We start from the raw sequence: 13743 nt of genomic DNA on the forward strand, positions 1-13743 counted from the left end.
TCAGTATAACCCTTTAGAAAACCATTCCATACCAAATGTTCTTCAACAATTTTTGGATCAAGAGCAGAACCGTTTACACATTTTTGACATGGACAATAAATCTTTCCGTTCATATTAGATTTCTCAAAAGCAAACTTAATGAAATTCTGAACTCCATCCAAATATTCGGCACTGGATCTCAACTTATTTATCCAACTTTTGTCCATTCTATTAGAATATGATATTTGAACTGCAGTTCATACAAAAAAGATAAACACTATTAGAAGGATGGACTACATATAAATGTGCTGGTTACATAATTTCCAAAATGCATATAATCACATCTATAATTCGGTACAACTCATCGTTGTCTACTTCTCTGTTGTTTTGTTTGATTGGTCCAATGAAATTAAAATGAGTTTAGTGGAAGAATTTATAGCTATCCCTTGAAATGGAGCATCATATCTGTATCTGCTTTCATTGAAGTTGCATTCCTTGTACTTCTTTCAGTTATATTGATCTTTAGAGCCTTATCATCTATATTTCATTGCATTCCCTTAAAAACATTAGACAGCAAATGACAAGGAGTACCTCCTAAAAAAAATAAATTAATAAATTAACCAAGCGTCCTCTGTTACTTCATGCTTTGGTGATGGCATTAGCATATGATGTATACTTCCTGTCAAGTGTTTTTTTTTTCTTTTATGAATTTATCTTTTAAGAACCCAGGACCATTGATATTTCTGCTCGTTACAAAGAACATCAATGCTGGGTTTGAGTTTTGTGGGAGTTTAAAAGTGTCTCGGGGGGATGTGGAATGCGTAACAATGACTTTATGAATTATTACATTTATATGATACCGAACCCTAATGTATGATTGATCTATGTGCTAAATTTTTATAAGATACCGAACATATAGTTTATCCAGTCTGCCAATATAGCTCATTGCTTCATCCACACTCATGCAGATGACAACATATAGTTCATCCCCCAAAAAGACTACATATATAACTCTGATAAATAGCATTCATATATCTGTACATCCAGTGAATGGGCTATATTGGTTTTTTTTTTTTACTCATGAAAAGTACGTGTTTATGTATGCATGCATGTCTATGAATATATGTGTACATATACACACACATATACATACAATATATATATATTGTATGTATATATATTTGTATGTGTGTATTCCTATCATTAAATGCAGTTGCTTTGAAGGGAAAGGCACAAGTGGGCTTCTTGTGCCATATCATATTCTTTTCTTGTGTCATGTCATAAATGTATATTGGAGCAGGAGAACCCAAGAAATTTACTTGGAGCATGAGAACCCAAGTAAATTTTCACATGTGTATAAAGCAAATGTATAAAGAAATGCTTTGTAAAATGAAACAATTAATAAATAGGGCATTTTTTTCTTACTTCTGAATCAACAACAGTAATTGTAAAATGTGATTGCGGATAACTTCACGGCTCTTTCTTACTGCAGATTCTTTGCACAAAAGAACAAGCTCATCTACCAATCTGAGCAGAAGAATAACAAGTCAGCAGTAGCTTCTATTCAACAGAATCCACAACTAAATAATTAATTAGCAGACTATCTAAATTATAAACGAGATTAAAATACAAAATATTTTCACCCAAGATTCAATCAAGAGTTCAAGATTTCCATCTTGTTTCCTAATGGGAAGGATTGGCTGTCAAAAAGGAACTAATACAGATAGAGACAATTAACACCAAGTAAATTCATCCAAACATAATTATATACCATTGGCTTCTTCCATGATAGATGATATTAGATACATTTATATGTGCTTCTAAACTTGGGATAAACCTAATAAGCAGAATAAACTTTGGGAGAACAAAAGGAATGATTATATACAATTAGATGGACACCGGTTGAATTTTTGAGCAATCTCAATTTTCATCTGAATAGAGTTGTACAAGACAAAATCATATCAACATGAACAGTTAAGCATACCTTTCAATATATGGTGATTTCCTGATCCATGGCACCTCTATATGCTTATCTGAGAGCATCCATGTGAGTTATGAACATAAATGCATGCATACACATGTATATATATCCAATTTATACACATAAATTTTCACATGTGTAGGTGGGACAACATAAATGCTTTATACACATGTAGCCACCGACGCTTCTTTGAAGCGTGAGGATATGTGACGACGGGGGTATTTTTTCCCGACGCTTGTGGATAGCGTCGGCAAAAAAGGGTCGCCTTTTTCCAATTTTCCTGTAGTGCTCAAATGATGTGGTCAATAAAAACAATACAATAAACTTCAAAAGGATTCTTCTTTCCCAACAGGAAGAAGAACAAGTAAATAAACTGAAGAACAGAGAATACTAGCATAAAAGGCATCCACGACTGATATCAATTATGTTTGGCTTCAGAGAATTCTCCCACAGCCAACTTAACAGTACTCAGGTTTACAGCACTCATGTCGACAAGTGACCCAAAAGAACACCATGCCCCAACTACACGAAACAAAACAATCAAACAGAAGGCATATGTGGGTCGCGGAGAAGAGAGAGAGAGAGAGAGGGGTGTAAGAGATAGACCCTCAAAGAGTGTATACATAGACCATTTGATTTCTGTTTTCCCTTGAAGCTCAGCACAAAAGCCCAATATAAGCCACAATCTATTGAAACCAAAGCAAAACACGAGAAAGGAAAACCATTTCCAGAATCCATTTTTAAAGAAAGAAATGTAAAAAAAAAGGATAAACCCCATCATCAGCAACCAAGAACACATATATTAGATGGGAAAAAAGATCAAAAATAAAAGGCCGAAAAAGGATGGAAGGATTAGCAACGGTAGATCTCACTTCACGTTAGGGCATTCCCTAGCGAAGTGGCCCAGCACCGGCCGGAATGGCGGCCGCCCCGGGCGGTGATCGGGATGGAAGCCCCTCCTCATACGCCGGGCCGGATCGGGCGCAACGAAACCCTAAAAATTCTCTTAGCGATTTCGCGAAGAAAGATGAAAGCCGAAAGAGAGAGAGGTCACGACGAGTGGGACTGAAGAGGGAGAGACGGTGGAAGGAACGGAACACGAGGGCTAGCGTTTTACTTGCCGAAAGCGGGAGGGAAACGGCTGAACAGCAACGGTGGGGAGCAGAACAAGCGAGAAGGAGGGAGAGGAGGGAGGAGAAGAACACTACCTCGGGCGGGCGGAGCGGGTTGGGGTCGGTCGGTCGACGCCGGAGAGGAGGAAGATGGGGGCCAAGGCAACGCCGAGAGGAAGAAGACGAAGGCCGCTGAGTTCGGTGGCTTTAGCGCCGGAGAGGAGGAGAAAGAGGGGGCTCGGGAGTAGCTAGGGCAAGTCTGCGGGATGGTGGGCCTTAAGGTGCCTTCGGCGACGCTTATAAGCGTCGTTTTACCGTTTGGCTTAACCACGCATATAAGCGTCGTCTTAGGCCATCAACAACGACGCTTTAAAGCGTCGTTTGGCTTGAGTCAACGACGACGCTTAAAAGCGTCGTCTAATCCCTCAATTTACCCACGCTCATTAAAAGCGTCGGTAAAATCTAGCGCGGGAGAAGAATTTACCGACGCTTTTCAATAGCGTCGGCAATTAAGCGTCGGCGTTTCTCCCTTTTACTGTAGTGGCTGCTCTTTCCAAGAACAAAGCTAGCTCGAAACACGATAAAATTCAAGGCTGCTGGGGTATTCGCATATGGATTTCAGCTTGATTTAGTGGTTTGAAGTAATTACTATTTAATACCCTGCCATGCGTTATAGCAGTTTCAGAGACACAACCTTGGACCCTGAATACATTTGCTTGGTGCAAACTATATGCTTTTCCATGACCATCCATGAGAGATGCCCATTTTTATCTCATTCTAAATAGACTTTAAAGATAATTCGTGCGTATAGGAATTGTTATCAAATGCATTCGTCAGAACATCCGTTCAGATACAATCATATTCATACAACAAAAATGAACATTAAATCCTTGTCTAGTCAAACACAATAGGAGTACAATCTAGCAAATGCTAGCTTGAGCCATTCCATATTCCATAACTTTACACTCCCAGTTTGTCCCATAGAAACAATATTCAGGATCATCCCCTCCCTCGAAATTCAGAAGAGAAGATAATGAAAAGGATGGCATGCCAAGGAACAGCTATCAAGCCCAAACAATCAGATCATTCTCGGCTTGGCGACTATGGTAGAGTGCTTCAGAATGTGAAGGCTAAACTGCCCACCTTTCTCACTCGTATCAAGTTTCTTTTGCCCTGGGGGTGGCAACAGCTCAAAGTTCTGGACCAAGCGGCCAATGGTGATCCCCAGAATTGGCAATGCAAGGATAATTCCTGGGCAGCTCCTCCGGCCAACCCCAAATGGCAAGTAGCGGAAGTCATTGCCATTGGCCTCCACCTTCGCCTCCTCCTCCAAGAACCTCTCAGGCCGGAACTCCTCGGGTTTCTTCCAGTGGTCAGGGTTGTTCGCAAGCCACCATGCATTCACGAGGATCTTGCTCTCAGCAGGGATATCAAAGCCACCAAGCTTGGCATCATGGAGATTCATGTGGGGGACCAGTAGGGGGATGGCCATACGAAGGCGGAGTGTCTCCTTGATGACAGCTTGAAGGTATGGGAGTTTCTGGGTGTCGGGCTCGGTAACCGCAACACCAGGGCCAAGCACAGTGTCAAGCTCGTTTCGGAGCTTCTGTTGGACCTCTGGATGGTTCACAAGCTCTGCAATTCCCCACTCGATTGACCACAATGTTGTCTCAATGGCTGCATATAGCAATAAAATTGGGGCATTAGTATGATGCAAGAATGGCATATCAATCCTTTGAGAGTTAAATTTTGCCCTTCAAGGAGGAAGAAGAATAGGAGATATATGTAACAACCCAGTACCTCATCCAAAGTTACTAGCCAAAATATATTATTTGGATTCTTTATTCTATATAAGTACCTAAAATCTACTCGGTGAATAACCGATGTGGGACTAAACATACGCCTGCACGAATCCTCACATACTTCTCCTGTTTAAGCCATGACGTTCTCGTCGGGTTAAAGGTTCAAATCAATATAAGTCTAATCACAAGCATCATTCATTCAGCCCGTGGTTAGTCTCAATAGATCCGTGCTGTAGTGTCCCCTAGTCGACATAGGTTATGAGTTGAATCCGCTCTAATACCATTTGTAATAACCCAGGACCTCATCCAAAATGGCTAGCCGGAAGATATTATTTTGGTTCCTTGATCCTGTGTAAGTACTCAAGATCTATCTAATAAATAACTGATGTGAAACTTAACACACGACGGCATGGCTCCTCATAATATACCTGCTACATTAATGTTCTCAACGATGTAAAGTACATTGTCCTCATTGATCTCTCCCTTCTTCTCCGCATCCAGGATGTGATCAATTGCACACTTGAGCCCTGCATTATCTACCGGTTTGGTGCTTGCCAGCTTCCTGATCCATCAAACAGAAAAAATTGAATCAATCAATCAGATATTCAAACAATAGAAGATTGCCTTAAAATAGAGCGCTTCAAAATGTATAAAAAGAATAGATGCAATAGAACATTATTATATTCAAGATTCGTCGTCGCGATACTGGACCCATACCTATGCCACACTAGCATAGTATCGGTCGAGTACAATTTTTTTTTATATACAGAGTGTTGGTACACCGTTCATACTAAATATCGGTATCGAATTGATACAGTAAGATGCATCATGTATTGTCTGATTTGAGCCGGTACAGCATATCATGATTATATTAAATGATTAAAAGAGAGATAGCACCTCAATCCAAAATAAGAGCTTTAAACCGTGGGAAACCTCTTAGAATATACGCAAGAGAACATTATTATGTTAACCCCATACCAACACAAGAGAATGGACGGGAAAAAAAAAAAAAAAGAGGAAAGAAAAACCATAAATAAACCCCTGTATTGATAACCCAAACATTCCCCTTTTTTACTTTTTATTTTTGATTTTTAGTGATGAGCACAACCCTCAGTCCAAACCATCCCTCTAACAAAACAACATAAAACTAATAGAATCGAAAGGAATAAAATAAGGCAAATCCTAATAGAAGTCAGACCAAAAGTAGTTTAGAAAGTGCTTTCATGAAATCAGAATAAATAAATAACAAATAAAGAAAAAAGAGGTAAAGATCTACTCACTTCCTCTCCTCAAGGAAGTAATCCTTGAAGAGCTGCAGCCTCCTCTCTTTAACCTCCTTGCAGATCTTGAGGTACCCCCTCAAGAAAGGCCTCAAGAGGGGGATAAAATCCCCATAATTATACTCAAAACTCTGGGCCAATCTGCTCCTCTCCCCATTCAGCGCCTTCAGCCGCAGGAACAGAGGATCCTCCTCGCTCTCGAACCTCCGGTCGAACATAATCCGATACATATTGTTATACATCATCAGCTGCAGCCTCCTTCGGAGCACGATCCCCTCCGTCGCCGCCTTCGGGTCGGCCTTGACGTCGGCGACGACCCTCGCGGCCTCGTCCTCCCACCCGGTGCGGTACTGTTGGACTACTTTGTTGGTGAAGAAAGGGACGGTCATGATGCGGCGCATCTTGCGCCAGTGCTCGCCGTAGACGGTGAAGACCATGTCCTGGCCTTTGCCGGTGAAGATGTCGAAGACGACGTTGCGGGTGCGGGAGCCGAACTCGACGCCCTGTGTGTGGAGGACGTCGCGGGCGACCGCCGGGGAGGAGACGACGACGAGGTTGCGCTGACCCATGCGGAGGAGGAGGATGTCGCCGAAGCGGCGGGCGAGGGCGGAGAGGTTGCGGTGGTTGAGGTCGTCGCCGACCTGCAGCCAGTTCCCGAAGACCGGCACGGGGAGCGGCCCCGGCGGCAGCCGGAAGCGCTTCCCCCGGAGCTTGGAGACGGCGATTGCGACGACGATGGCGGCGAAGAGGCCCAGAAGGGCCTTCTCTAGGAGCACCAGATCCATCGCCCAGAATGAGGGTGATGAAGGGGAGAGAAGTAAGTTGGTTCGGCGAGTGCGCGATAGAGGGATGGCGAGGGGAATATTTAAACGGGTGGGGGCTTCGACAGGAGCCGTTAGATTTGACGGATGGTGGGGGTAGGGGTAGGTAGGGACGGTAAGATGTATGCGCGTGCCGCGGAAGAATGGGTGGGTGTTCAATTCGTGGGCCCAACAATTTGGACGGATGCCGAACTAGGGTCCGTAGGCTGCACATGGTTGGAGATTCGAAGAGCCGCTAATTATTTTGTACGCGCAATTAACGTGATATAACAGATATATGGGATTATTTGATGGACGGTCAAGATTCTTGCTAATTAGTATGCGGAATGGGTGGGTGCTCGCCGGACCAGAATCAAAGTGGGGGATGGAGATGCGTGGACTCTTTACCTTCGATGATAAAGAATTAATAATGTTTATGGCATACCGACGAGCCATTTTGTTCGTAGCTCTTGGCTTTCTATAAAAAAACTTTTAAAAAATATAAATTTATTTTTTATCTTATTTATGTTAGGATTTTATTTCCAATTTTAGCCTTTAATTTTTGAATTTGAGTATGAATCAGAGACCCGTTAGTATCTCATTTAATGTGGCGTATACGATAATAGATGACTCAAATGGAAGTTTGTTGCAGTTAATGCCGGCTTTATTTTATTGGCGATGATTTGGGTTCTCTAAATTTTTTTTTGAACTTTTTTCTAACATCTCATCTCCACAAAGATTACAATAACACTAGTACATCAAAAAAACGGAATCCCTTCATTCATAGTTCTATCTCTATATTATTTGTGAATGAAATAAGGGTTGTTACTTTTTAGAGTACAGCAAGATAACCACCTTCCCGACCCTAGCAGTCAGCAAGAAAATGGTACCTAACCATTCAAATTATCATTGTCTTAACGGGTTCAAGAGCATAACATGAAGTAGATGAGTGAATGTGTTGGGATAAAATGCAACCAGAGTGGTCCTCAGCAATATAAATGTCAGAGTGAATTTAAGGTGAGATGAATGTGAGCTATTGAAAACGCTCTATAAGGACATTAGCATTGAAAGTTGAACTAGCACCAAGCTGAGGGGTGGTGTCTCCTAGCAGAGTTCAATGGTAATGTTCGATGCATTAGGGGAGGCTGTTGACAATTCTCTTACAAGGGAAATATATTCAATTGGTAATGTTCAATGTCCTAAAATCTCGAACATCTAATACTCCTTAATTGGTTCTTCTAATACTTTCAACAAAAAAAAACTCTTTAACTCTTCCCAACCACACAGCAGTTGCCAAAAGAATAAGGCACGATGAGGGCTCGATTGCTACTTAGGACTCGTTTGGTTCGCAGGAAAAGGAGAAGAAAAGCATGGTCAACGAAAAATGAAAAAAAAAAAGTTCATTATTTGTTTGAAGTTTTCAAAGAAGAGAGATGAAAAAACAGCATTTTCATGAAAATAAAATTTTCATGTTTTATAAGAAAGAAAAATTCATAAAGAATGCGAGAAAGCTACTTTCCTACTGGTTGAGAATTAAAATATTTTCTTTTTCAAAACTACGCTTAAACCATCAAAATCTATGAATAAGATTTTTTTTATTAAGGATATAATAGATATTTTATACAACTTTTTTAGAAAATTAGATGCTCGACCAAGTATAAGCCACTCTAAAATGGCTACTTTTTTTTAGTCAATCAAACATACCAAATTCACATTTCGAGATATTATATTATCAAAAATAAGCTTTTCAGAAAAAAAAAAAATTTCAACGAGAAAATTTTTTTTTTTGCAGCCAAATGAGTTCTTAAAACACAAGATATGAATGCCAGTGCATGGTTGTGATCACTTGTCACTTACCACGTTGAAGGAGAGAATAGGATCTGAAGCGGGCACATTTGTTGGGATTTTCCAAGTTAGGTTGTTTTACACGATATTTTATAACCAATGCGTGGGATATCATGTCAGGTTATGATGTTAAAGTCTGAAACAATGGCAACGCCAAGTATAAAAAATCGTGGTAAAACAATGTATAACAACCAAATCACACCCATATATGATAGTTGTTGCTTGCACATTGTTAAATAGAGGATAACGGGAATTATAGCATGAAATAATATTTACGCTGTAATCTTATTTTACCTAGGAAAATCACTTTGGGTATCGTGAGATATTATTTTCCACCAAAAAAAAAAAAAGACCAGTTATTACACAAATTTTGGGAATCTTCATGCGTGTTAGAAAGTAGTCAAACTCTAGACCGTATCTCTCTCCCTTCTATAAAATCTATATTTTTAAAATAAAATAAAAATAGTTACAAACATTAAGGATACTCTGCATGTGTCCAAAATCAAGAATCACAAGTGGCCCGACGGTTTTAAGAATGAGTTTTAATTGACCTATTTAGAATAAGAGATGGAGATGAATATTTAAAATAAAACTCATATCAGATTTGTAATAAAGTCAAGAACTAGCATCCCGCCCTAACCCAACCCGACATATTTATTGAATATCCATTGTTCAATTATTTGCTTTTTTTATTTTAAGGTATCTTAGATTTTTAAAAATAATTATTTTTATTTGTTATCTGCATTATTGTAGAATACTTGGTTTATGATATTTTATGCGTTGAAATCTTAGTTTGTTTAAAATTATATAAGGCACTGAGATTTAATATTATGATTTAAGCATAGCTCAGAGTGCCCTAAGCCATCTGAGGTAGGTATGGGTTCGTGGTTTTTAATTGCGGTGCGGGTCAATTCTATATCTAATTGAAGTGGGGTCGATCCTATATCCGCTCTGTTGCCATCCCTATTTGCTTGTCTTATTGGTGGAATCTATATATTAATTTGTAGTTAAAAAAATCATCAATAACGTGAGGAGAAACGTAGCTGGTAGCTGGTGGTGGGTCGGCAACCTCGCAACCGGCGCGTCATAGCTTGCATCATGACGGCCGATGGTGGCAGAAAAGTAGTGCAGAAAAGGAGACGCTCAAATGGGGTCCAGGTCACACCACCCTCCTCTCCCATTTTAGAAAAAAAAAAATCCTGATCCATGAGGTCAGGAAACGTCCAACCTTAGGCCCTTTTAGATGTCAAAATAAGAAAAATGAAAGCTATTTTATCGAATTTTTGGATTAAAAATCCATATTCAACAACACTTATACTGAATAGTATTAGTCTCTACAGCAGCAACTATTGTAATTCTCCCTAAAAGATTATGCAATCCACTCAACTCCGACCTCTATCTATTGGTCCTAATGGTGTGTTTTTTCTCCTCGTCCTCATTATATAATTGAGTTTTAAAAATAAATTTTTAGGTACAATCGGTCTTAGCTTGCATGTATGTCAAGATACACTGCACGATTAGGTCTAAGTCCAGGAATATGGGGTCCAGCACAATTGACATCCTCTCACCATGATTGAGATCGTTCCAATAAATGAGTGCATCAAGACGCGTGTGGTTGTCATGTGTTGATGACTTCTAATAGTTTCAGCTTAAAACAGCACGAAGAACTCGTTTAAACTAATCAAGCACCTACCTCCCTCCCCCACCTAATGGTTGTCATGTGCTGCAGATGAGGAAATAGCAGAGCCACGTTAAAGTTTGGGTTTTTATGAGTTGTAGAAGGGTTGTCCATTTGGAATTGGTGCATCCATGGCACCTACCTCCCTGATCAACCTACCACGCCTCTTCAATCAACACATCTCTTGTAGGATCGTATGGCATTAAATTTCAGAAACAACATCGAACTGTTCTCGTCTTCCAGCAGATCAAAATTTTTGTATGATTATTTAGCCAATCATGGCATCTTTCTTCCCCACGAGAGAAAGGAAAATGGAACGTATCCATCATGGAACCATGGCCAAGGTTGAAATTTTTGGCAACGCACTATTTAAAAATTGAACCCGTGGTTGCCGAGCGGAAGGGAGCAGCTCATCGTAGCGTTACATGTGAGAAAAATTGCCAATGGAACGGTTGCAAAACCAAAAATTAGAAGCTGGTGTCTCCAGCTTTATGGGAAAGAAGACGAAAAATTGGGCGGGCATTCTAGCCAAATAGGACTTGTGTCTTAATCTGATTTCTTAACTTCATAGCAAATACTTCTAAAGCTGAGCCATATTGGGTTTCCACCTTTACAAACTTCAAAAAGTTACGATTCTCTACCTGCATCTGCTGAAATCTGGAAGGCTTCGGTCCAAAAAGAGTTGGAGAGAGAATTTCAGATGCTTCGGGCGGTTCCTTACTCCCGTCTAAGGGAGCTCTTTTCGAGATGGGACAACCGGTAGCATGATTTAGACACCACAACCAAATTCCGTAGTGGGAAGGCGGCGGACGAGTCAAGGGATAGAAGCTGGCATCGTCCAATTTTTTTGTCCCATTCGTGTTGCTTTGAATAAATTTTGTACCCATCAAACAGCATTCAAAAAAATGTTGCATAATAAAAAAGTAATTATGCTCATCAAATTTGCTTATAATAGTCATAACTATTTCAAAAAAAAAAAAATGGTATAAATTATTGCTTGGCATAAAGATACATGTTACGTCTGCTTTTTATTTTTGTTGGACAAAATAATATTATCTAAAAACATCCCTAAGATTAGTACAATTCATGTTATACCTATCCATATAGATATAATCTTGCCATTCACTTCTCTCTTTTTTTTTTTTTTTTTTGGGACCTTCATATTTTTAATATTATATTGTTCCATGAGTCATTCACATATTGTGACATAACAGGTGATTTATTGTGACGCAGATATTTCGCAATATATATTGTGGCATGATTGGTGCTTTATTACTGATGATGGTGAATGATTGATGACAGGGAAGCAGAACCGTCCGATTCAAATTGTGAACAAGGGACCATCCGGATACAACCACACGTGTCACCTAACACCACACGAGGTGGCCACTTTTATTCCGCCATTAGTTCTATTTTATTTGTTTTCTTTGAAGGTCCAATGAAAAGGGAACGGAGGATACACCTACCACGGTGATAGCGGCGGGGAACGAAGGCAGTCGGCCAGCTCCCACCTCACGGGGGGCGACTTTGCCAACTACCAGTAGCCGTCCACCGTCAGATTCCGTCATCAATTCCGTCATCTGGCGTCATAATTTTTTTAAAAATTTATTTATCTGGTAGAAATGGAGGTCTAGTCTAGGTCTAGTCTGGAAGAAGTAAGGTCCTGTTTGGGGGAGCTTTTGGAGGGCCAAAAAGCACTTTCTGGCCCTCCAAAAATACTTTTAGGGAAAAAAGTGTGTTTGGTAAAATTTTCAAGAAGCTGTTTCAGCTTTTGCGGGAAGCTGAAAACAACTTTTTGGCAGAAGCTCAATTTTGGAGCTTTCCGAAAACGCTGTTTTCAGCTTTGTCGGGAAGCTGTATTTTTGACCAAAATACCCTCATTTAAAAGTTTCTTTTTCCTCCCAAAAATCTCAATCCCACCGCCTCTTTCTCTCTCTCCCTCTCTCTCTCCCTCTCTATCTCCTTCTCCTCAATGCCGTCGGCCCTCCTCTTTTTTTTTTTTTTTTGGGAGGCAGCCACCACGCCGGCCACCCGTGGCCGCGCCCCCCAGCCCCCACCCGAGCCCCCCGCTGCTGCGACCCACCACACAGCCAAAAAAAAAAAGGAAGGGGAGGAAGGGGCCGCCATGGCCGCTGCCTCCCCGGCCGGCCCGCCGTCTCGGCCCCCTCCCGAGGCCCTCCCTCCCCCGCGGTCGCCGCGGCACGCCGTCCCGGCCCCCTCCGAGCCCCTCCTCCCCCGCGGTCGCCGCGGCACGCCGTCCCGGCCCTTTCCCGAGCCCCCCTCCCCCCGCGGTCGTCGGGGCCCGCCGTCCCGGCCCCCTCCCGAGCCCCCCCTCCCCTGCGGTCGCCGCGGCACGCCGTCCCGGCCCCCTTCCGAGCCCCCCTCCCCCCGCGGTCGTCGGGGCCCGCCGTCCCGGCCCCCTCCCGAGCCCCCCCTCCCCCCGCAGCCGTCGGGGCCCGCTGTCCCGACCCCGTCCCGAGCCCCCCTCCTCCCGCGGCCGCCGCGGCCCGCCATCCCGCCCCCCCTCCCGCGGCCCGGTCCCCCTTCCGGCGCCGCCGGCTTCGCGGGAGAAGAAGAAAGGAGAAGAAGGAAAGAGAGGAAGGAAGGAGAAGAAGAGAAGAAAAAAGAAAAGAAAAAAAAAGAAGAGAAGGAAAGAAAAAAAGAGAAGAAAAAAAAGAAAAGGAAAAAAAAGAAAAATAAAGAAAAATAAATAAATAAATAAATATGTATATAAATGAACGAATAAATAAATAAATAAAATAATAAATAAATATATTTCAATGAAATAAAATAATAAATAAATAAATAAATAAAAATATTAGTAATTATTTAACCAATTTTTTTACCTAGTTAGAAAATTTGTTAGAGAAATAAATGGTCATCAAAAGAGTACAAAATTAATTTATACTAATAATTATAATGTTTTATACATTTATTATTGTATTATACTATAAATATAATATAATATAATATTATGTTATGTTAAATAATTTAATATTATTTTAAATTATTATCCTATAGTATACAATGTTATAGTACTATATTATAATAATATTATGTTACATTACATTAATATTATACTATATCATATATTTATGTATTAATATATATTATATTTTATTATGCACTATTGTATAATACTAATAATGTCCTTTATGGTCATTTTGTCATACAAAAGTACTTTCTCAGTTTGTTTACCAAACAAATGTTAAAGTGCCACAGCATTTTAGAAATGTAGTTACCAAACAGCAAACAGCTTTTTATAA

The 13743-nt window shown here is 40.8% G+C and overlaps 1 protein-coding gene across 1 annotated transcript; it reads right to left on the reverse strand.

Moving 5' to 3' along the window:
• Positions 1 to 3933: 3933 nt before the first annotated feature.
• LOC103708914 (trans-cinnamate 4-monooxygenase) lies at positions 3934 to 7062 on the reverse strand. The gene is made up of 3 exons (XM_008794027.5): positions 6155 to 7062; positions 5303 to 5436; positions 3934 to 4749 (listed from the first exon to the last, which is right to left on the reverse strand). The coding sequence occupies exons 1-3, from the start codon at positions 6937 to 6939 to the stop codon at positions 4151 to 4153; spliced, it is 1518 nt and encodes a 505-aa protein (XP_008792249.3). The 5' UTR covers positions 6940 to 7062; the 3' UTR covers positions 3934 to 4150.
• Positions 7063 to 13743: the final 6681 nt, after the last annotated feature.

The sequence above is a fragment of the Phoenix dactylifera genome, chromosome 14, assembly GCF_051530095.1.
Source record: "Phoenix dactylifera cultivar Ajwa chromosome 14, Ajwa_hap1_PhDact_Kaust_v1.1, whole genome shotgun sequence".
NCBI lineage: Eukaryota > Viridiplantae > Streptophyta > Magnoliopsida > Arecales > Arecaceae > Phoenix > Phoenix dactylifera.

Bases quoted from the DNA above. Each gene is read 5' to 3' on its own strand.
- LOC103708914 (XM_008794027.5), bottom strand. From the start codon at position 6,939: ATGGATCTGGTGCTCCTAGAGAAGGCCCTTCTGGGCCTCTTCGCCGCC. The intron at 5,437-6,154 runs GTGAGTAGATCT...TTGATGGATCAG, and splicing joins TACTTCCTTGAGGAGAGGAA to GAAGCTGGCAAGCACCAAAC. The intron at 4,750-5,302 runs GTATATTATGAG...TGCTATATGCAG, and splicing joins TGAGAACATTAATGTAGCAG to CCATTGAGACAACATTGTGG.